Genomic DNA, 24,644 nt, shown 5'->3' with positions numbered 1-24,644 from the left:
TTTAGGTCCTGGTTGAGTAACGTGATAGGTCTGTAAGAAGACAACAGCTCTGGGTCTCTGTCTGGCTTGGGCAGAAGGATTGTGTGAGATTCTGTAAAGTTTGGAAAAGGAGCCTGGTCTTTGTGAATTTTCCTGGAAAGTTGGGTAAGGAGGGGGACTATGTGTGGTTTCAATATCTTAAAGTATTCCCCAGTGTAACCGTCCGGGCCTGGTGACTTTCCATTAAGAAGTTGGGAAATCACTGTGGAGACCTCCATCTCCTCAATTTCTTGAGAAATGCGCGTTGGTCCGTTGTCAGTGTGGGCAGTTTGGTGTCCTCCAATAAGTGATCCCCGAGCTGACCTCCCGTGGTAGGGGCTGTGTAAAGAGTGGTAAAGTAGGAGTGAAATTTAGATAATATTTCTTGTGTCTTATGGAGGTGTCTAGCGCGTGTAGGGTCTCTAATGGTTTTGATATATGTTTTGGTTTTGTGGCCTCTAGTCATGTTGGCTAGTAATCGACCCGCCTTGTTACCCCACCGATAGTATCGATTGGCCGTAAAGCCTACTTGCTTTTTTGCTTCGGCAAGTAGGAAGCTTTCCAGGAGCTGGCGCTGTTGTTTGTAAATTTGGAATGTGGAGTCTGAGGGGTGTGCCACGTATGATTGAAATGTCTCCGTTACAGATTGGTGTAATGAAGAATATTTTACTCTGTACTCTTTGCGTTTCCTTGACTGGTACGCAAGGATATGTCCTCTAATTACAGCCTTGGAAGTGGCCCAGAATAATGCTGGGTCGTCCCAGTGTTCTATGTTATCATCTGTGAATTCCTGCCATTTGTTATTGAGAAAGTGGGTGAAGTGTTCCAATTTGTGCAATGCTGTTGGGAATCGCCAGAGTTTAGTCGATGATGTGGGAGTCGTCGACCAAAGATACGTGGAGATGGGGGCATGGTCAGAGATTAGAATGTCGTGTATATGTGTCAAGGCTATTCTAGAGAATAAGGAGTTAGGGAATAGAAGGTAGTCGATTCTGGAAAACGTATGGTGTACGTGTGAGTGGAAGGTATAGGTTTTATCATTGGGGTTAAGTATTCTCCAAGCATCGTGTAGGCCATGTAAGTGTTGTAAAAGGTGAAGTCCTTTATCTCCGCTAGACGAGGATGTTGTGGGTTGATGTGGACGATCTAAGGAGGGGTCTGCTATGCTATTAAAATCACCTCCTACTACCAGGTTATGGATAGTACGTTGTAACAGTAGGTTAGATATTGCCTGAAAGAAGCCTGTGTTTGGGGTAGGCGGGGCATATAAGTTGAGTAATGTGTAAGGCACATCGTTAATTAAGAGATCCAATAGTAGAAATCTGTCGTCCTCATCTTTTAGTGTGTCTACAATGGTGTATCGTAGTCTTTTATGAAAGAGGATCGCCACACCTCGAGATTTAGAGGTGAATGGTGCCGATATGCATTCGCCAATCCACCTGTCTCTCAAAGACATATTTTGTGATGACGCCCAGTGTGTCTCCTGCATGAATGTGATGTCAGGAGAAAGGCGTTTCAGGTGTGTCCATTTTCTTTTTACAGGAGAGTTTAGGCCGTGGACATTCCATGAAACTATGTGTAATTTATCGTGTTTTTGGTGTGTAAGTGTAGTGAGTTGCGCCATGGGCATCAGCCAATACCTTTCCTGTCACGATGAGGTGCAAGGGTTTCCGTGAACAGGGAGTCCCATATGTGCTGACATGCGGACCCTCCATCCGTGTCCATCCTTGGCGGAAGAACTCAACAAGAACAAAGATATTAACCATGTTTCAGTAACATTACATTCTATTTTGCTCCAATCCTCACAATTTACATATTTTTCCAACTTTATGCAACAATAACCTGTGGCAACCAGCACACAGGATTTTTGGTTACTTGCTGTGGTCAATTGTGAAATAAAACAATCTAATAACAGAAACAAAATAAACATGTTCAAACTATTGAACAACTGTTGTGAAATAAAGGAGTACGGCAACCTGCCGGTGCCGCGTGTCTCTCCTTTTTATTTTTTATTAATTTTTCCCTAGTTTAGACCCATCTTTGTCTATTTAGGTGGTTTTGTGATGTGATCCCTAGAACCTTCTCAGCCCGCCCCCATTGGGGAATGGGGGGGGGGGGGATTTTCGGACACAGCCAGGGAGGATACAAAGGATCTAGCTGCTTGTGGGTTTTCGAAGAAGTGGGTGGTCCCATTCACAGTTACCTTAAGCTTGGCAGGGAATAACAAAGTAAATTGGTACCTCCGTTCAAAGAGAATTTTACAGATTGGAGAAAACTCCCTTCGTTTCTGGGACACGGTTGCCGAAATATCTTGGAAGATCAAGATCTTCCTTCCCGCTACCGACACCGTGCCCGCCTTGCGGTAAGCTCTAAGAACCGCCTCCTTGTCCCTATAATTCAGGTATTTTGCTATGACTGGTCTAGGGCGGTCTCCAGCCTGAGCCCTCTCTGGACCCAGCCTATGTGCCCTTTCAAACACCACCGTCTCTGTACCCATCAATCCCAGTGCGTGGGGCAAATCGGATTGGAGGTTATGTATCAGGGACTGACCTGTTGTTGATTCTGGGATTCCCAGGAACCGCAGATTGCTCCGACTGCTCCTGTTTTCCAGATCGTAAATTTTATCCATAAGGGATTTTATTGTAGCGGTATGGTCTTCTACAGAGGTTTGTACTGACGTTAGGCCGTCGTCATTGTCGCTAACCCTTTGTTCTAAGGAGGCGATTCTCTTAGTATTGGAATCTAGCTGCGCAGCCACTGAGGTCAGTGTATTCTTGAACTCAGTAAACTGTTGATCCATTGCTGGTTTAAGTATCAGCAACATCTCCTTCGCTGTATCCGCGGCCGACACAGCGACCAAAGACGGTGAAGGGTCCGGAGTCTGGGAGACCAGCTGGGAAAGGCAAGGCGTTGGGGGGGGGGGGGGGAGACCGGGGCAGGAAGGGACACAGCGGAGGAGGTGGAGCCGGCCTGGGGAGTCTTAGTCCCCTGTGATTTACCCTTTGCCATAGTGGGAGAGGGATAAGGTTCAAAAAACCTATGCATAACCTGCCAAGCAGAAATTAATTTAGATGTTGGTCTGGTCGTGGAGAGTTACACTTAAGTTTTAATTTAACCCATATATGAAATTAGTTGTATTTGCCTGTCAAGCTCTGTGCTACCCCCACACTCTAGACCAGTGATTTTCAACCTTTTTACCATGCGGCACACTAAATAAGATTTTAAAGTTGCCGAGGCACACCATGAGATCTCCACAGGGCAAAACACATTGGCCCCCACAGAGAAAAAAAACCCTAAAGGCCCCTATATAAAAACAATCATACTGGTCCCCACAGGTAACAAAAATAAAATACATTGGCCCTTTACATGAAAGGAAGAGACCAGTCAGGAACAGTTGGACCGGTGGTGGCTGTAAACTGGTTTGGGCATCTCCAGATCTGGGGGCACACTTGAGAACAGCTCAGGGCACACTAGTGTGCCACGGCACAGTGGTTGAAAAACACTGCTCTAGACATTGGAGAATAGCAGCTGCGGTATCTCCTACTTGTGATAGAAAGTGTGTAGCAAAGCAGTAGCTCAGATTACTTTCCAAGCATCAAAGATATTTCATTATGTCAGTCTTTGCATAGACATTGATAGCCCAACCATTATAAACCAGATATTGTTCAACACCGTTAGTGGCCGGCACTATTCGGCGTCAGAACAGTAAGAGGTTAATCCACTTTTAGATGTAGTTGGTGGTGAAAATCTGATCTATGGATGGTGGTGCTTCACTGATTCTGCCCATCTGAGGCTATGAAGCAGGAAGTTATCTATGGAGCAGTTCTGGTGTTTGGAGAAGTACAGTTCGCTTGTGGCGTGAGTGTTCAGGGGTACACAGTCCAGGGAAAGCAGAGGACTGGGGGACTGTCCTTCGCCCGCCTGTGGGAGGGCCCAGAGCGTGCAGTCTATTGGATGTTGATAGATATGGTGTCCCGGTAGTGGACCACAGACTGCTGCCTCGTACGCTTTGTTTGAGTAGAGGGAGCATATATTCAACTAGGAATTCAATAGTCAGTCCCCTGTAATCCGGGCGAGTTTAGGCGGCCCCCCAATTGGTTATGTGAGGTCCGATGGTCGGTCTCACTGTTATGAGCGTTTAGTGGTTGGATGGATGATTCCCCTGCTGGGCTACCTCTGGCAGGAGGGCCGAGGCCTGTTCTCCCCTCAAGAGGCACCCTAAGTAGGGGGTCGCTAGGGGTCCTGTGCAGGGCAGTTTTAGGGGGTGAGGGGGTGCAGCAGGTAAACAGTAGGCAGACCTAAGGCAAGATGTTGGGCCCTTCCCTGATCCTCGGTCCGGGGCCACAGAGCCACCCACGCTGTTATAGAAGTCTCGTGCCACCTGTCCTGCCTTTCCCTGCAGTGTCACAGAGGGCTATGTGCAGTGTGTCCTGTTTATGCAGACCCGCCGCTGTTATCGCGGTGGGGTCCGGGTGAGAGGTGCCCCCTAGCGCGTGTTGTTTTAGGGGGGGGCAGTACCTCTAGGCGAATGCCGTGATGGTGGCCAGGCGGGAGGTCGTGCCGAGCCGCGCTGGCAAGATGGCGGCTGCGCCATGTGCTCCCCACTCCCGGAGCCGAGCCTCAGGGTCTCTGCAGGAGCCGGTCTGCCAGCGAGATGCCTCCGCGACGTGTGGGTGCCGGTCTGGTGGGGGAGGCTCTGTTCCCGGACGGGGTATCCTGGAGGTCTCGGGGCTATGAGGTGTGCTGAGCCGCACTGTCAAGATGGCGGCCGTGCTGTGTGCTCCCTGCTCGTGGAGCTGGATTCCGGTGTCTTCTTGCGTGGGAGCCGGTCCTTTTGCTGGACGCTTGCCCAGCGGTTTTCTCCCGGGTGTCTCTGGTCGCGGGGGGGGGCCGCGGGGCTTGTTGAAATTGCCCCTCTGCCCTGCCGTTTGGCCGTGAGTCGGGAGCTGTTTAAAATTGCGCCCTCCTCAGAGCTGCGCCCACCGGAAGTCCTATGTAACTAGTGTTATTGTGCTGCATTTCTAAATACATGTATTGGTAGTGTAAAGGTCCATACACACTGGGTGATTATGCCCAGCGTGTATGGGCAGCCCGGCTCTGTCAGCAGGGGGGAGGACGGCTTTGCATAGCACAGCGCTATGCAAAGCCGTCCTCAAAGCTGCTCATCTGCTGTTAATACCAGCGGATGAGCGGCTTTCCCGGCAATGATGCAGCAGCGCTCATCGCTGGGGCATACACACTGGGCGGCTTTTAGCTGAAAGCCTCTCAAACTTGCTGTTTTGAGCAGCTTTCGGCTCAGTCGCCCAGTGTGTATGGGCCTTTAAGGTGCCCATACTTGGTGCAATGTGCGCTCCCGTGCACATCACAGCACACAAAGTATATGCTGCCGTACTTTTTGAACTAGTTTGCATCTCATCTAGTTCCAAACGCACAGTGCTTTAGCAATCGCATTAGTTTGCATGGTGCGCATCGCAATGTGTATGTTCACCTTTAGAAAAATCACTTGTTTATTTTTATGACTGCATGCAGCAAATGGGGATAAAATGGTGGTTCTAGAAATGTAGCCTCCCTGAATGTTTTGTTTTAGTTCATGATACTGGGATGAGATACTGGTTGGGCTGTGGGAATGGAGGGTTGGTGTCTGGCTGTGGGAGGGGCATGTTAGGTTTAGGCTCCTTGAGATGATGCTTACTCACTGCTAGAACAGCCTCATGATGCCTAGCCTTGATCAGCTGTCTGCCAGACCCAGAAGACACTGCAGGAGATTTGCTACCCAGTAAGTGAAGCCACTGCAGTTGGACACACAAAAATGTTTCATAACATTTTTAATAATGTCGTCATTGCATTGCTGCTGACACAATGAATGTCAACATGACGACATAACCATGTCGACATTATGAATATAGACTAAATATAGATCAAATATATGCAGCTTTTACATGGTATCATTATTCTCAGAGCAGCGGAAAGATTTACTATATAATCTGTATGTGGTTGCTATGATTCTTCCAACAATTGTCACACAATTAGTAATGTCATTGTGTTCCTTTTAAGTTGATTTCAACAATAAAATCTGTTTATTCTAGAATGAAGCCAAAAGTAATCCCCATCATACATAAAGCAACATTAGATTTATTTTTGTTGTACAATGAAAGTGGCAGATGTCCAAAAAAAGAAAATTCATGAAACACACCTGAAGACAGTCAGGGAAAAAAAGGACCAAATCCTGAATTTTAGGCACAATAGCTATAAATAGACTGTAAATCAAACAAATGGCCCAGGAGACTATATATAGGTTGCAGGAAAGAATATGGAAACTGCGCGCCAACGGCTGCTGGCACTAAATGTGTTTTTTTACATCAAACAAGACGTGGCGCCACACTAGTTTGAGTTTCCCGTGTGAGGGGGAACCTGTTGCGTTGCTTGAACGTCACAGTTGCTCTTTCAAAATTGTTCTTTGCAGGCATTAGTGAATCATGTCTGAGCTCACAGACTTTGAGAGGGCAAATTGTTGGTGCCCAACACCCTACTCCTACTGGGTGTGTCTGTCCACAGTAGCAGTTTATTTGGGATGGCTTAAGGAACTATATCAAAGGTAATGACGCCATAATAAGTTTCCTGGAAAAATTATCATTGAGAATGATAGTGGCCAAGAACAACTGCTGCAAAAGTGATTGCTGAGCTGCATTCCCATGCTCTGCACACTAGGTCTACAAGAACAGTGAGGAGCGAACGCCACAAATATGATATTCGTGGCTGAGCTGCAGTTTCCAAGCCACTGGTAAACCCAACGAATGCCAAGAAGTGAAGAGAGGGGTGTAACACTCTAAATTCATGGACTGCAGAGCAATAGAAGACTGTTGGGAACAGGGTCAAGGATGATTTATCTGACCAGATGACAGAGTTGACGTGTGCAGAACACCAAGCCTAGCATACAATCAGGAATATCTGGTGCCAAGAGTGAAGCATGGTGGATGGTCCCTTAGTACCAAGATGATCAGGCACAAATTCATACCACTCATGTCATCCAATCGTGGTGTTCTGAGCATGCAGACAAGTCGCATCTTCCCTGGCCCCCACCATCACCTAGACCTCAATATCCTATAGCCCCTGTAGTTTGGGTTTGGTCACTTCCAACTTCACTGTAATAACTTCAGCAAGTTTTGGATGAAGAATGTTTTAAGATTCCGTTGTTGACCACCAGGATTTATTTGTCCATTCCAAGAAGAAATCAGGCCCTCTTCCAAGAAGAAATCAGGCCCTCTTCCATGCCAATGATTATCCTATACCAGTAAGGGCTAACCTTGAAACTGTAGCTGTTGTTGAACTACACATTCCAGCATGCCCTGCATCACTTTTAGCATGGCCAAGTAGTAAAACTGTAGCAGGGCATGCTGGGATGTGTAGTTCAACAGCTGGCGTGTCAAAGTAAGCCATCACTGTCCTATACCTTATTAAGAAATAAAATGTATTATTTTCCTAAGTTTTTCTATATTTGTCTTACCACTGTATGTTTTCTAATGAATATACATATTCGCACCTGATTTTGTGATAGGTTGTATGAATAGGGATCTCTCAGACAAATATGTTGGAACATCGCTTCATACAAATGATCATATATTTTGAGGAGTGGTACTGATGGAATAAGACTTTATGAACTTGCAGGTGGGGTTTGCAAGTGTTTTAATGTGGGTCTCAAAAAAGTTTTGGGACTAATCCTCATACGAAACGGCTTAGGGCTGTTTTCAAGATATCTGTCTCGATTGATAGTGTAAGGCAAGACTGGCAGATCAAGGGCACAGTAAAGTGATTGTCCTTTTTTTTTATCCATATTCTCTGTAATAATAATACATTGGGAAGCTTATGTGGTTGTTAAGCGTAGACCAAGAGACCACAAAAAAAACATTTATGGAAAAAGACAGTTTCCATTCAACTTTCTGCTTGTCTTTGTGACAGTATAGCGAAGGTAATGTACTGGCCAACACCACTTGATGTATACGGTTTGCACCACTAGCTTCTAATTGGCCACTAATGGCAACAGTCATATTAATGCCCACAGGTATATCTGCTGTAATTGTAATACCCAGAAATAAAACCCATTAATCATTCATTGCATTTCCAAATAAATAGCCACAAGTAATCGTAATGACCTACTGCCAGCAAAAGAAATGATCAGTCACCGGAGCCATACCTACCACCACTTTATTTTCATCACTTGAAAACTACTGTTCCTGCTTATCTTATCCTGGGTCCAGGATGACCTCCCAACATTCGGGATACCGATGATCAGTAAATCGACGTCCGAATCCCAACTTACAGGAGCTATTCAGACGTCGGTCTAAAGACCGTCGCAATATAGACTGTCAGACCTCCATACCACACCCCTTTCCCCCCATAAAAATGCTTTCATTGCACTTATTGTCCAAAACATGTCCAGGTTGTACCGTAAACATGCAACTGGTCCTGCCCCGTAGTCTCTTCAAAACTTCATAAAATTATGTAAAATACTTTAGAATTGGGTCAAACTCTGCAGTTGGCTCTCTCCCTGCACTTTCATATTACTATTGCCCAGATGCCCTGGCAGACCAAATTGACCTACGTCTTTTGGTGGTGGGTAGAACAAAAATTAAATTATTAACAAAAAGAAAAGCCACTAATCAGCTGTGAGTGCAGAAGGGTGGCTCGAAACTCCCTTTTTGGTATTCAGCACGATTGATGGATCATTTACCATAATTCTAGACACACCTAGGCAGTCAGCCCTACCTAATTGGATTGGTAGACATCATTCTGATGTGTACCCACCAACGCTGTCCTCACCGTCTGCATGTGCAGAGGCCCTCAACTTAATCACCATCACACAGGGGCTACGTGCGTGTCTTGCCTGTGATTGGCTATCAGACACACTTGATGATGGCTGCCTGTAATGTGACACATGCACACGCCATGAATTTACCTTCATGGCATGTGCATGTGTCACATTACAGGCGGCAGTCATCAATTGTGTCTGTGATAGCCAATCGCAGGCAAGACACGCACGTAACCCCTGTGAGATGGTGATTAAGTTGAGGGCCTCTGCACATGCAGACGGTGAGGACAGCATTGGTGGGTACACATCAGAATGATGTCTACCAATCCAATTAGGTGGTACCCAGCACCAACAAGTGCATGCACATACATGGACCAACAATAGTACTACAAAAAAAGCTAATGGAATTTGGCAACACCAAGTGGCAGAGTTGCCGGACCATGAAGCTTTGAAGCTCTCATGATCCTGCCTGGCATTTTCCCAAAGCAGCTGGAGCCGGTGTATCAGGGAAGCTTTTATGTTAAAAATACATAACTTGGCAATGCCAAGCGTTTTCGATCGGGTTCAGGGCAGCAAGATTTTTAAACTTGAATATTCCCACTTCCCTGATCCAGGCTATGGTGGATCAGGAAATTGTGACAATGCATCAGACATGTATGTGATCCTTTAGTTTACACTTATTGAAGACTACTTCTTTATAGTAACCTATTAATGAGAGACCGCATGAATGACTGTATGTGGCCAGCAATGTGAAAGTTAGCCCGGTATAAGCAAAAGCTTTGAGAGCTAGTCTGCTGCCTTCTGTGTTTGTGCATGTTTGAGAGAGAGCTTCAGTTTCACTCTGCCAGCAGATGGCAGTGTTTCGGAGACTCACGGTCTCCGAAACAGCGTCAGTGCAGCTATAGAGATAGAAGTGTGTAGAGAACATAAAGACTATATTGTCCACAAAGAGCCAAGAAAGAGGCTTCACCTCAATGTGTGCAGAATGGTTTACAGAGGGGGCTTTCTAATTTCTACTGTATGTGTAATCAAAAAAAGCAAGTAACTTCGCACCACTGTAAAAACATGTTGCTCTGCCAGTGTGGGTGGTATAAAATGTGCGGAGAATTGCAGTGTGAAAATAAAGTTGTTCAGTAAGTGTAGGTTACATGCAAAAGCTGCCAGGTATCTATCCTGCATTGTAGCAGGGATCATGCTTACCTGCTTTTTTTTTTTTTTTTTTAAATAGATCTTCTCTCTGGTAGAACCCCGGAGAGAAGCTGCAGCATGCCACTTTGGGGGCAGAGCTGGACTTTCACGTCATTATGCCCTGCCAATATGGGACATGCCAGCAGTTTGTGGCTCCACATGTAGGGAATGGGGCTAAAATATGTGATTTGTGTTTAAAGTCCAGCACCCTTCACATCATTACCACGATAGTATTGCTTTTATACCCATTCTGCTCTCTTCACTAGGAATGCGGGAGATCCACCTACCCTTTCGGGGCTGCAGGGGACTAATCGAACAATCGTAAGTCTCCAGCAGCTTCCAGAAGGGTAGGAAATTTTTTTTCCAGTGGAAAATTACATGCTCACCCCCCCCCCCCCCATATTTTTTATTTGCTCCCAACTCAATCCCCATCGTCACAAAAAAATTGGTATCAATTGTAAGATGAAGGAGTGTTTGTAATGAGCATTTAAATATCAATATAATATAATTAATTTTATTTTATTTGATACATATTATTCACCATTTCCAAACAGGGAAGGGGTTAGGGGTATGATTTGTAAGAGGCACCATCGATGCTCTGCAGGGTTGAAAGTTCACACACACACTGAACAACCTTTTACCTCTCTCTTTTGAGGAACCCAAATGAACCAGAAGGGAAAGACCGAGTGGAGAGCACCAGGTGAGAGAGCCATGTCCTCTTCTAAACATTTTTTGTTTTACATTTTTACCTAATTCTCCACCTGCTTTCTTTTCAGTTTTTAACTTTTCATTTTTTTTTTTAGTTCTTTATTTCCTTATGTTGCTTTACAGTGTTTTATTCTCTCCCTGTAGCTCTTTCTCGTTTATCTTTCCCTCTGGAGTCAGATCCCCAGCTGTTAATGTTCCCTGTAGTTATATTTATCTTTTGTCCTCTATAGCATGTAAACAATTACTGCTGCAGAGCAACGCATCCGCTCCTTCACCTCACTGTTATGTACAGTATCTTTAGGACAGTAACAGAATGTCATTAAGAAGTTGTATGTACAATAACTGTGTATATAATAATATTTTTAGAAGAAATATGAAGCATAAATTCTTTTCAGCAACACAGGATAATGATAATGGCAGATAAAGCACTAGGGGGCGTCCTTCAGCTTCCATTGTATTTTGTTCTCCTGTCCTACAATTTGTACCAAATTCTGTAGTATCTCCCTTTCCCTGGCAACTTCATAGGATCACCCATAAAACCTAACCAGTTATTGGGAAAGTGCTTATTTTAAGAGGGACAATGGTTAGCCTTAATTTACTGCATGTCTCTGTTTATCATTAGTAGCGCTGCAAAACTATCAATGTATTAGCATTTCCCCTTAACATTGTATAATGGCACCACACAGGGAAGTGTGTCATACAGTAACACTACAGCACACAATTAGGAGCTAGCTAAAGAGGATCATCTTTATTTGGTATAGTCAGCTTGACTTCACTCCTCCTCTTCTTCTTCCTCATCATCTACGTTATAATAGCAGTGTCTCTTCTGTCCTAAACTTGATATATATTTATTCTCATTTGTTCCTATAAATAATGTACATACAGGGGTGTTTATATGAATGTGTCCCTACTTAGAACACTCTGGAACAAGTTCTTAGGTCTGAATGAAGAGAAGTTTAGACAAATTACTTCAGGGGATGCACAAGCCATTGTTTGAAAAAAAAAAGACAAATTACTTTTGCCACAAAGAGCGATGAACAGTGGGGTTTTCTGAAGGTCGGGAAGGATTTCATACCGGACATATCTCAAACACTTTTGTACATCGTGCTTGCTACTCATATTTTGCTAGGGAATGTTGATCTACAAAAGGAAATTGTTCATGACAATGAAGATTGCACTGAACATTTGGAACGCTCTTGAATTGATTTGTAGCTCAAACTGGAGATCACTTTTATAACCGATAATTTTTTTAAATGAAATGACTAGCTCAGGGTTAGAAGGGCACTGGTCCCACTAGGCTGCTCACCCCTCCTAGTCATCTAGATCCTCTCCAGCGAAGCCTTGGCCTCTGGTCTACTTTTATCCTGGAGGGACACACTGGTTTTTCTACAAGCCCTCCTTGTACAGCTCCCTGCAGTTTCATTGAGTTCTACCTGCATATATCCCTGGTTGCCCTCATGGTAGCGGTCTCAGGATATTATTGTGAAACTGGCTATGAGAATAGTCATTGGCCACAAAGGTGGCAGGCACAGTGCAATATTTAGTCATTTCATTCAGGGGATTGCATATAAAGGGGCAGATGTATTAAGCCTTTACAAGAGATAAATGCAAGGGTGATAACCAGAGATAACCGTCCAGCCAATCACCTGCTAACTGCCATGTTACAGGCTGTGTTTGAAAAAAAGTCTGTAAGGAGCTGATTGGCTGGACATTTCTCTCTTTTTATCACCCTTGTATTAAGCCTTAACAAGAAATAAATACATCTGCCCCAATGTCTGTGTGTAAAGTTGACTGATTTCCTACTACCTGATTTCCATACATGAAAGTAATATGCAATGCCACCTACAGGCTGGAGTGGGCATTGCACCTTATGAATAGATTTGTTGGTACTTGTTTCCTAGCACGGCCACAACGATCATAATCGCGGTCATCGGGGGTAAAATCGGGGCCATCGAGGCCGCTAAAAAATCGGGTGCGAGGGGCCAGACGCGATGCCCGCGATTTTCCCATAGAGAACAATGTTAAATGGCTCAATTTACCCGCGATGACCCCGATTTCCCATAGGAAACAATGTGAAATGGATCAATTTACCCAAATTATCATAGGGAACAATGATAAATGGGCCAAAAACACCCCTGAACATAAAAATGTCCCCCCAAAAGTACTAGACGCCACCCCGCGATCAACGTGAACCCGAAGCGTGGCGAGCGCAGCGAGCCCGCTAGGGGCGGCGGTACGTGTCCGACGACCTTTTCATGCCCTACTATCCACGTCGGCGTGGAGTTGAGAATAGAATAGTGTGGCGAGCCACCGAGCCCGAAGCGTGGCGAGCGCAGCGGATACCTTCACAGTTATACGCGTCCCCTCGCGGGCTTCCCAGGTGTCCATGGCGACGCGGACACCTGGGAAGCCCGCGAAGGGACGCGTTTACCTGTGAAGGTATCCGCGTCCCCTCGTGGGGCTCGCTGCGCTCGCCACGCTTCGGGCACGGTGGCTCGCTGCGCTCGCCACACTATTCTATTCTCAACTCCACGCCGACGTGGATAGTAGGGCATGAAAAGGTCGGAGGACGCGTACCGCCGCCCCTCGCGGGCTCACTGCGCTCGCCACGCTTCGGGTTCACGTTGATCGCGGGGTGGCGTCAACTACTTTTGGGGGGACATTCCACTGCTCTGTGGGTTTTTTGGGGGGTTCTGGCCCATTTACCATTGTTCCCTATGCTGATTTGGGTAAATTGATCCATTTAACATTGTTTCCTATGGGAAATCGGGTCATCGCGGGTAAATTGAGGCATTTAACATTGTTCCCTATGGGGAAATCGCGGGTGGACCATTTAAGCATTTTTAGGTGCACACGACGCGACCGACCCAATTTTTCACTGTTTTCAATGCATTTCAATGGAAAAATCGGGGGCGTCGCGTCGGTCGTGTCGCAGGCCACTCAAATTACCCCCGATGCCCAAGATTTGTGGCCGTGCTAGGAAACAAGTACCGATTTGTTATTTTAATGCTGCCTTACATATGATTTGGAAGATTAATACATATTTTCTGTACCTACACCTCTCCTATAACAAGGTAACAGGTTTTGTGAAATGAAGTTCTCTTATATTGTTTCCTCAGGCCTCACCTGACTGTTCCCGAGAAGGAGAAAGAGGACTTGAGGGACTCCAAGCCACGCTCTCTGCGCTTCACGTGGAGCATGAAAACTACCAGCTCAATGGAGGCCAATGAGATGATGAGTGAAATCCGCAAGGTGCTAGATGCCAACAGCTGCGAACATGAATCACAAGAGAAGTACATGCTGCTCTGTGTCCATGGTTCTCCAGGTCATGACAGCTATGTACAGTGGGAGATGGAAGTGTGCAAGCTTCCTCGTCTCTCCCTCAACGGTGTGCGCTTCAAAAGAATTACCGGCACCTCCATGGCGTTTAAGAACATTGCCTCCAAAATTGCCAATGAACTAAAACTTTAACATGGCTCCTGCTCTGTAAGGGAAAGAGACAAAACGGCAAAATGAGACACTCGCAGACACCCCTTCCCCAGCTTGCCCAGCACTCTTACCCAAGAGGATGCAGGAAATTCTGTTGTGTGTCTCCTTGCTGGCACATTCTGGAAGGGGCAGAGCAGGGTAAAGATGGAGACGGGCAGGGTGCCCTGGGAATAACTACTGCTCCTTTCATTGTAGGTTTTGAGGGTATTTTATTTGAAATAGATTTATAATTATTTTTTTTGTTTCTTTTTTTTTTTTTTTTTGATTGGGGATGGGACACAGATTATCTAATAGACTGATAGGAGTAAGCATTGTAGAATGAGAGCATAGAATGTTTGCCCCTCCCCTAAATGTGTCACCTGTATAATACTGTTATTTCTGCTACAGTTTATATATCAGAAGATGAGATATTTAAAGGGGCATTCTTTTTATGCCCCCCCCCCCCCTTTTTTTTTTTTTCTTTTCTTTACAGAATACAGATCCAAGTCGCACTGTACAGGAGTTTAAAAATGATGTCTTAGACACTGAACTTAATAGCTCAGGGTGCCCGTAATTTCACAGGTACAAGTAGAGGCAAACACCATATTGGGGACGTTTGTGTGGGCAACCATATCTGTGCTGTAGGGAGGAAACCTGGGGGGCTACCAATAATTGTTTTGGGGGCTTTCTTGTGGTTTATTTTTTGTTTCTATTCGCTGCATCTGAGAGTTGTCAGCTGGTGTTTAGCGGCAGCAATGAATGGTTGGTACATCTTCAATTACTTGGTGGTACAATAATACAGACAACTCTTCCGATCCAAATATACACAATGACTTTTTTCTCGTTTCTTTTTCACCTTCCTCCAGCTCAGAATTGCCTTCATATTTCTTCTATTATGTATACACTGAAAACGTGTTGGAATCAAAACTTGATTTATACATATTTCTCGTGAAAAAGGAGCATTACAGGAGCCCACTATGACTTTCTCCTAAATGATTAATGTCCCCACCTTTTCTACAAACTTAACGGCATGACAACACACTGTTACTGTGTTGGAATATATAGAATATATATATATTCTGTATACAATGCACCTCTTTAGACACTTGTATGAAGGGCAGGAATCGACTGCAACACTTACAATGTATATATATGTCTGTAGATAGAGCGAAATCCAGGAATGTATCAACCAAATACTAGGAGTATTGGAAATAAATGAGCGAAGACCACCACCATATTGAGGAAAGCAAGTGCTCACCTACATATCTGACTTAGCAACCCCTCAGCTGCAGTGCTGGGCTGTATCTGTTGTGTATATATATCAATCCAAACACTCTGTGCGTGACTCCCAGCAGCCGCTGAGAAGTGATGCGGTTTCCATGGTTCTTTGTGGTCAGTGATCACTTGCTAGCGTTATGGTTTCTTTTTGTTTTTATTTTTCCTTTTGTGTGAATGATTTCATTGCTGTTTGAAGAAAAGAAAAAAAACTGGTGACAACGCTGTTTCCTCCTCTTTTGTTTTACTAAAAACCACTGATCGTCACACGTGTCATGTATAAATCAAATGCTTGCCTCTGTGTTTCAACACTTAGTAAATTTCCCCCAGAATGTCTAATAATGTCAAAGATGTGTATTCTACTTCACATGTGCTGTAGCTATGGGCAACCAATCGGAATATACTAATTTATTTAGCACCCTCTAGACTAGGGGTGGGCAACAAGCGGCCCTCCAGATGTTGATGAACTCTACATCCCAGCATGCCTTGCCTTATTTTTGCTCTTTTGCCAAGGTGAAACTGATGCAAGGCATGCTGGGATGTGTAGTTCATTAACATCTGAAGGGCTGCTTGTTGCCCATCCCTGCTCTAGATGAAAGTAGACAGGATCTGATTGGTTTCCCATAGCAACATCACGTGTGAAGTAGAATACACATCTTAGTAAATTCCCCCTCTAAGCGAAGTGATTATCAAATTCATTCAACCTTATAGGCTTTTTGCAGCTATATGGTTTACATATCCTCAACATTTAATGGATACAAACTAAAGGTGCGTACACACAGGGGCGATTTTGTGCAAAATCGCGGGAAATATGGTCGCTGAGCGACCATATTGCCCACAATGGGAGTGTGCACCGGCGATATATCGCCAGGTGCGCACTCCCGTTTTTGCCCCTGTGGTGATCGCTGGTCGCAGGAACATGCTCCTGCGACCAGCTGATTACCACTGCCGGGCTCCCCCCGGCAGTTTCTTTCTCATCAGCGACAATCTCTGGTCGCTGATGTAAAGTAGAAACTGAGCAATATATCTCCCCCGTGTGTACACAGCAATACACAAACATTTAATGGATAGATACATACATACACAAACCTTTACATTTAATAACTGCAGATTTTTGTTTTTGATTTGTTTTTGTTTTTATAGGTGGAGATAATGTTCAAAACTCATGGCTGTTTATAACCATGGCCCGTGTTCTGGTATTCAACCAAGAGTTGTTACATTAACCTTGTGTGGCAAATACTTGTCTAAAGGCCCTCATACACCTGAAAGACATTGTACCCAATCTTACAACCTCGAGGGATTGTATGCAGATTGTCTGCACACAATCATGCAATGCCGGCCACGGGTGGTTGGAGGATTGGCCCTCTGACGTGCTGCATGTCCAATCAGTTGGGATTGGGAGCAGATTGCATGTGATTTTAAGCACATGCAATCTGTCATTAGATGGTTCATACAACTGGGTTATTGTGACACTCCCTCCCTGACTAGCAGAGATGAGAGGTGCAGCTACTGGGCGGCCCGTGGCAGTGAAGATGCTGGAAGCTGCAGAAGTTTCCAAGTGGCAGACGGGCGGGCGGCTGAAGAGAGCGGTGGACATCCTTTTGCTTAATTCTGTCACTACTCTGATTAGGATATTTTATAATGGAGTAGTGCAGCAGATGTGAGCAGATTGGTAGTTGCTGGCAAACTGTAAATAAAAAAAACAGGATTTTTTGTACCCCTATCCTTTTGATCCTAGTGGGCCAGTCCCCTATTTAAATGAAGTGTCAATCATACAATCATGCAGCAGATGGATTGTATGACTGATTGTGAGTACATTGTGTATGAAATCCACCAAAGACAGCCAGGGAGTTAAAGGGAAAGTTGGACACAATCATGAATGTTAGCAGGTCTTTTTGATGTATGGCCACCTTAAGCCCCATATCCCAATGTTCATCCTGACCATCTTTTAATGATATTCAGCAGAGAATCTGTATGTGGGATCATCTTCTACCTACTGCAGCTTATAACTTTCAAAGATTAACGCGACTGTGTCCAGTGGGTTTACAAAAGTGTTCTGGGGCACAATATTGATGGTGATTCTGGCAGTTACAGACCACAATCTCACTGTGGGGAGACTCAAATGTGCACAATTGTTCTATTCTGAAATCACTAGAATATGCAGCAGCCTACACAGTTGCATGTTTGTGACCATGTAGTAAAAGGCCAAGTGATTAGAAAGAAAACGCCAAAACAGTATAGTACAGTTCTCTGTCCACCAAAGCATTTTTATCCTTAAAACTTGGGCCATGATGGTGTCATAAGGACCAAGTTTGGGAACCTCTGGTTGTGTGTTTAACCCCTTCCTGACAGAGCCAGTTTTTGCGTTCCTGACAGAGCCCTTTTTTTCAAATCTGACATGTATCACTTAAGTGGGGATAACTTTTTTTTGCTTTTACTTATCCCAGTGATTTTGAGATTGTTTTTTCGTGACACATTGTACTTCAAATTAGTGGTAAATTTGGGTCGATACAGTCTGTGTTTTTTTGTGAAAAATACCAAAATGTCGTAAAAAAAAATGGAAAATTTAGCAATTTGCAAAATGTTAAATTTTCTGCTTGTGAGACAAATAATCATACCACTCAAAATAGTTAATAACTAACATAGACCATATGTCTACTTTATGTTTCCATCATTATTTCAACTTCCTTTTAATTTTTTTGGACACTAGGAGGCTTACAATATGAATAGCAAATTCTCAAATTTTCAAGAAAATTTCAAACACTGATTTTTTTAGGGACCAGTTCAGTTCTGATGTGACTTTGAGGGACTTGTATGTGAGACACCCCCATAAATGATACCATTTCAAAAACTGCACCCCTCACAGTATTCAAAACAGCATTTTGGAAGTTTGTTAACCCTTTAGGTGTTTCACAGGAATTAAAACAAAGTGTAGGTGAAATTTCAAAATTTCATTTTTTTTGCAGATTTGCAATTTTAATACATTTTTCTAAGGAACACAGTACATTTTACTAGAGAAATGTGACTAAAAATTGATTCCCCCAATTCTTTTGTTTTCATAAATATCCTATATGTGGCCCTAGTGTGCACGTTGACCAAACCACAGGCTTCATAATAGAAGGAGCACCTACTTGATTTTGGAGCCTCCTTTTTATGAGATTATTTTTTAGGCACCATGTAGGTTTCTAGGCACCATAAGATGCTAAAATTTAGGAACCCCCCCACAAGTGACCCCATTTTGCAAACTACACCCCTCAGGGAATTCATCTAGGGGTATAGTGTACATTTCAAACCCCCAGGGGTTTCACCAATTGTGGTACAACTGGGCAGTGAAAATTAAAAATTAAATTTTTTACACAAAAATGCAGTTCTGGCTCAAAATTTTTCATTTTCAGAAGGTATGAAGGAGAAAAAGCACCCCAAAATCTGTGCCCCAATTTCTCCCGAGTACGGCAATGCCTCACATGTGACCAAAAAATACCATTTGGGTGCATGGCAGGACTCAGAAAGGAAGGAGTGATTTTTGGATTTTGCAGCTCAGATTCTGGTGGAATGTTGGTGGGTGCTATGTTGCATTAGCAAGACCCCCCAAGCACCAATACAGTGGAACCCCCCCACAAGTGACCCCATTTTGCAAACTACACCCCTCAGGGAATTCATCTAGGGGTATAGTGTGCATTTCAAACCCCCAGGGGTTTCACCAATTTTGATACAACTGGGCAGTGAAAATGAAAAATTACATTTTTTTACACAAAAATGCAGTTCTGGCTCAAAATTTTTCATTTTCAGAAGGTATGAAGGAGAAAAAGCACCCCAAAATCTGTGCCCCAATTTCTCCCGAGTATGGCAATGCCTCATATGTGACCAAAAAATACCAGTTGGGTGCATGGCAGGACTCAGAAGGGAAGAGTGATTTTTGGTGGTGGAATGTTGGTGGGTGCTATGTCGCATTAGCAAGACCCCCCAAGCACCAATACAGTGGAACCCCCCCACAAGTGACCCCATTTTGCAAACTACACCCCTCAGGGAATTCATCTAGGGGTATAGTGTACATTTCAAACCCCCAGGGGTTTCACCAATTTTGATACAACTGGGCAGTGAAAATGAAAAATTACATTTCTCCTTCATCCTTGGGGACACTGAAGTCTACGCTGGGAATAGAGTGGTGTATCGGAGGAGTCGGCACTTTAAGAAACTTGAACTGTGGTATGGCTCCTCCCCCTCTATTCCCCCCTCAGACCTCAGTCTTAGTTTAGTGCCCGGAGGAGTCGGATCCCTGGGCAAGGGCTCCGTTTGGGGCCTTTTTTGTTTTACTTGTTTTGAACTTTTTTGACACAGGCAGCCAGCGCGTGCCGGCTGCCTGCAACGTGGGACAGCTCTCCGGGGAGTCAGAGCGGCACCGCTTGCGGCGCACGCGGCTGACTCCGGTCACAGACGCATCAGCGTCTGGGTCCCGCCACAGCTGCCTGCGGCTTGTGTTACGGGGCCGCGACCTAGTCGCCCGCCGGAGAGAGCAGGGCGTGCGAGCGCATAGCGCTGGGTGACGGCTGGACCAGGGTTAATTCGCTGGTCCAGCAGGGATCAGACAGCCAATCAGCGCCGCTGTATACAGCGCGCGCTCTGATGAGAGGAAGGGGCGGACCAGTGAGTGGTCGCGTCCCAGCTGCAGTCCTCTACGCCAGACCGGTGCCTGCCACGCTGCTCCCTTGTCGGCTGTGCCTCTACAGTTAACTGGAACAGGACAGCAGGACGCTTTCTCCCCCTCTTCAGCCTGGATATTGTTGAATACTGCGCTGGGTGAGTGGAGGGGATTTTCTCTTGTGAGACTTCCCCGCTGGAGAGTTTATCAGGTGGGCCTAATTCGGGGAAGGTGCGCTCCTCTCCCCCTATTAGTGTGGTGCTTTTGCTCTTGGTGTGGGGTCCTTGTTGGGGGCTCTCTTTGTCTGGCTTATTTCACCTCCTTTCACCTGTGTGTGTGTAAGGGGTGTGTGTGTGTGTGCAGCATGACAACCAAGTCTCAGTCAAAAGCTTCTCCAAAGCTGTTTGTATGCACTAAGTGTGAGCAACAGTTTACGCAGCATGTGAAGGGTGTATCCTTGTGTAAGGATTGCTTCAAAGGGGATGCTGGGCAGAGTCAGGTCCCTATTCTGAACACTGAGGGAGTTACCAGTGTGTTAGCCACTCTGGCATCAGAGATGGCTGCGTCTCGCAGGGACAGGGAGTCATTGCAGGTGCAATTGGCTTCCTTGTCTGCTGCGGAGCCTACCTGGGCCAGAGAACTGATTACATCAGTGAAGGCGTTGGCCCAAGCAGCTGCGGTGCCTTCGGGGTCCGCAAGTGCTCCACCTCCCCCGAGGAAAAGAGGTGTTCCTTTATTGTTACAGTGGGATACTTCAGAGGATGAACCGGGGGACCCCTTGGAAGGGGATATGTTTCAGGAGGATCCTATTGATCCTGTAGAGGACGTTCCTCAGGAAGAGGCCCAGGGTATAGAGGCTCTCATTCAGGCTATTAAATCTACTCTCAATGTTAGCGAGCAGGAGCCGCCGACGCAGGTTTCTATTTTTGGGAGGTCTGCTAAGGCAGTGGTCACCTTCCCAGAGTCTATGGAATTGGAGAAACCTCTTCTGGATATTTGGAGGTCTCCAGAAAAAAAAGTTTCAGTTATCTAGGCGGTTTAAGGCCTCTTACCCATTTGCTCCGGAGGCTAGGGCAAAATGGGAGACTCCGCCGTTGGCAGACGCGTCAGTGTCAAAGCTTTCCAAAAAAGCGGCACTTCCCATTCCTGGGGCAGTGGCCCTCAAGGAGGCGCCAGATAGGCGTCTGGAGGCGGGGCTTAAGCAGATTTTTTCTACCGCAGGTGTGTCACTTCGGCCCATTCTCGTGATCTCCTGGGTCAGTAGGGCCATGGAGAAATGGGCGGAGGATTTGTCAAAGGGTCTGAATGATCAGGGTTCTTCTGAGGAGTTCATTCAGTTAGCAGAACAAATGCGGGAATCTGCAATGTATATTGGAGAGGCTGCAAGGGATTCTGCGGCTCTGGTGGCAAGAATCTCGGCTCAGTCCATTACGGCCAGGAGGTCTTTGTGGCTTAAGTCCTGGCAAGCGGAGGCGGACATTAAAAGGGCGGTAGAGGCTCTTCCGTTTACGGGAGAGGTCTTGTTTGGGCCGGAGTTAGACAAGTTGATTTCTCTGGCCACAGGAGGCAAATCAACTTTCCTGCCTTCCGCGACTCCGCCTCCCAAAAAGCCTTATCAAGGACCGGCTTTTCGCTCCTTTCGGGGGGCACCTAAGTTCAGAGGTAAGTCCAGAGGATCCTTTACCGCTTCTCGTGGCAGAGGCAGAGGGTTTGGTGGAGCAACCACTGCCTCAGGACCAGCTGCTCGGCGCGCAGACGTCAAGCAAACCGAAAAGCCCGCAGCATGACTCCCGGCCCTCCTACCTGGGGGATCCCAGAGTAGGGGCTCGCCTGTTGGACTTCCGGCAGGCCTGGGAGGGGTCTTGCAAGGACAAGTGGGTTCTGTCCGTCATTGCGCAGGGGTACAGACTGGAGTTTTCCGGTACTCCCCCTCACCAGTTTTTTACAATAGGTTTGCCTCACGTGGAGTTGAACCGTCAGTTGCTTCTTCAAGCAGTACAGAAACTGTTGACCGCAGGAGTTATAATGCCGGTTCCTGCCGAACAACGCACAGAGGGCTTTTATTCTCCCCTGTTCTTGGTTCCGAAACCGGACGGTTCGGTTCGACCAATATTGAATTTAAAAGCTTTAAACGTATATATCACGTACCACAGATTCAAAATGGAGTCTCTTCGTTCTGTGGTTGCAGGGCTGGAGCCGGGGGAATTTTTAGCATCTTTGGATGTCAAAGATGCTTATTTGCATATTCCCATTTACGTTCCGCATCAGAAGTTTCTTCGCTTCGCGATAAGGGATCTCCATTTTCAGTTTCGGGCTCTGCCATTTGGCCTTTCATCGGCGCCACGTCTGTTTACCAAGGTAATGGCAGTGATGGTAGAGGTGCTTCATTCTCTGGGAGTAAAGATCGTTCCGTATTTGGACGATTTACTCATCAAGGCCGAATCCAGGGATCAGTTGACGCAGGCGATTCAGGTAACCTGCCAGACGTTATTGACCCATGGCTGGATTCTCAACTACCAGAAATCTCAGCTGAATCCTTCAAGAAGGATTGTATTCCTGGGGTTGATTTTGGACACGGAGGTTCAAAAAGTTTTTCTGCCTCGGGAAAAGATGTTGTCCCTACAGGAGTTGGTTCGGCAGGTGCTTCGACCTCGGAGAGTGTCGGTGCACTTATGTATCCGATTGCTGCGCAAGATGGTAGCCTCGTTCGAGGCTCTGCAGTTTGGGCGTTTCCATTCAAGGACCTTTCAATTAGACCTGCTCAGGAAGTGGTCGGGCTCCCACTTGCACATGTACAAGATGGTGGTGTTATCGCCCTGCAGCCGTCTCTCTCTCCAGTGGTGGCTACTGTCGGCCAATTTGTTGGAGGGCCGACGTTTCGGAATCTGGGATTGGACGATAGTCACGACCGATGCCAGCCTCCGGGGCTGGGGAGCTGTTGTGTTGGGGCAGCACTTCCAGGGTCGTTGGTCGTCTCAGGAGGCGAAGCTGCCTATAAACATCTTGGAGCTTCGCGCGATTCGTCTGGCCTTGTCCTATGCGGACGGGATCCTCCGGGGGAAGGCGATTCGCATTCAGTCGGACAATGCCACGGCCGTGGCTTATGTGAACCGGCAGGGCGGAACGCGCAGTCGCGGAGCCATGCAGGAGGTACGTCCAATTCTGCAATGGGCAGAGCGGCATGCTCTGGCCTTGTCGGCGGTCTTCATTCCCGGGGTGGACAACTGGGAGGCGGACTATCTGAGTCGCCAGGATGTTCACCCTGGGGAGTGGGCCTTACATCCGGAGGTATTTGCCCAGATTGCCCACCGATGGGGGATGCCTCAGGTGGACATGATGGCCTCCAGGAACAATCGGAAGGTGCGGCTGTATTGTTCCAGGTCTCGGGATCCAGAGGCGGTAGCGACGGACGCGCTGACCGCGAGTTGGAACTACTCCCTCATTTATCTGTTCCCTCCGTTGCCCTTGATTCAGCTGGTGCTCAGAAGAATCAAGCGGGAGAGGTCCACAGTCATCCTGGTGGCACCGAATTGGCCTCGTCGTCCTTGGTATGCCGACCTTCAGGGGCTCCTGATGGATCATCCTTGGCAACTACCTCTAAGGGACGATCTTCTACAGCAGGGGCCGTTCGCTTACCAAGGCTTACGGCAACTTCGTTTGACGGCATGGCTGTTGAGGCCGCACTATTGAGCAGACGAGGAATTCCTAAGTCAGTGATTCCCACTATGATAAGAGCCAGGAAGGAGGTTACTTCACGGCATTATTATAGTATTTGGAGGGCCTATGTAGCGTGGTGCGAGTGCCGTAACTTGCCCACGGCTGTATTTTCTTTGTCTAGGTTGTTGCAGTTTCTGCAAGCCGGATTTAAGGCGGGTTTGCGCCTAGGGTCCCTTAAGGTACAAGTGTCTGCATTGTCAGTTTTCTTTCATAGGCGTCTTGCCGTCATTCCTGAGGTGCAGACGTTTCTGAGCGGGGTTCTCCGCCTTCAGCCCCCAGTGCGGGCTCCGGAGGAACCCTGGGATCTTTCTTTAGTTTTGGATTATCTTAAGTCAAGTGTTTTTGAACCCTTAGACTCTATTGATTTGCGGTTGTTAACTTGGAAAACGGTGTTACTGCTCGCGTTAGCATCGGCACGCCGGGTGTCCGATCTTAGCGCTCTTTCATGTCGGTCACCCTACCTGGTGTTTCATCCGGACAGGGCTGAGCTTCGGACCAGGTTGGATTATTTGCCTAAGGTGGTTTCATCTTATCACCTAAATCAGCCTATCGTGGTTCCAGCTCTTACGGGAGATTCCGCCTCGCTGAACGTGGTCCGAGCCTTGCAGGTGTATGTGAATAGGACCAAGGATCTCAGAAGGTCGGATTCACTTTTTGTCCTTTTATTCTTCGGCAAAGCGAGGTTGGCCAGCGTCTAAACAGACTCTGGCCAGGTGGATCTGTCTCACCATTAAGCAGGCTTACCTTCATGCTTCACAGTCACCGCCAGTCAGGATCTCGGCCCATTCCACCCGTTCGGTGGGGCCGTCCTGGGCCGCTGCCAGG

General features: G+C 46.4%; 1 protein-coding gene across 9 annotated transcripts in view; it reads left to right on the top strand.

The window, feature by feature from the left end:
* Nucleotides 1-15,730, top strand: part of MARK2 (microtubule affinity regulating kinase 2) — a 199,876-nt gene extending 184,146 nt beyond the window's left edge. For 5 of the 9 annotated variants that reach the window (XM_083164712.1, XM_083164711.1, XM_083164710.1 and 2 more), the window contains 3 exons: nucleotides 10,279-10,359; nucleotides 10,668-10,712; nucleotides 13,840-15,730. In XM_083164712.1, coding sequence (XP_083020838.1) covers nucleotides 10,279-10,359; nucleotides 10,668-10,712; nucleotides 13,840-14,191 — 478 coding nt within the window. In that variant the 3' untranslated portion in view covers nucleotides 14,192-15,730. The remainder of the gene's footprint in view (nucleotides 1-10,278; nucleotides 10,360-10,667; nucleotides 10,713-13,839) is intronic. The other 4 variants (XM_083164717.1, XM_083164714.1, XM_083164713.1 and 1 more) reach the window with 2 other exon arrangements.
* Nucleotides 15,731-24,644: the final 8,914 nt, after the last annotated feature.

Source organism: Crinia signifera, chromosome 11, assembly GCF_055691185.1.
Source record: "Crinia signifera chromosome 11, ASM5569118v1, whole genome shotgun sequence".
In the NCBI taxonomy this organism is placed as follows: domain Eukaryota; kingdom Metazoa; phylum Chordata; class Amphibia; order Anura; family Myobatrachidae; genus Crinia; species Crinia signifera.
Note: the sequence above shows the minus strand (reverse complement) of the source record. Positions and strands in the feature narration are given on the sequence as shown.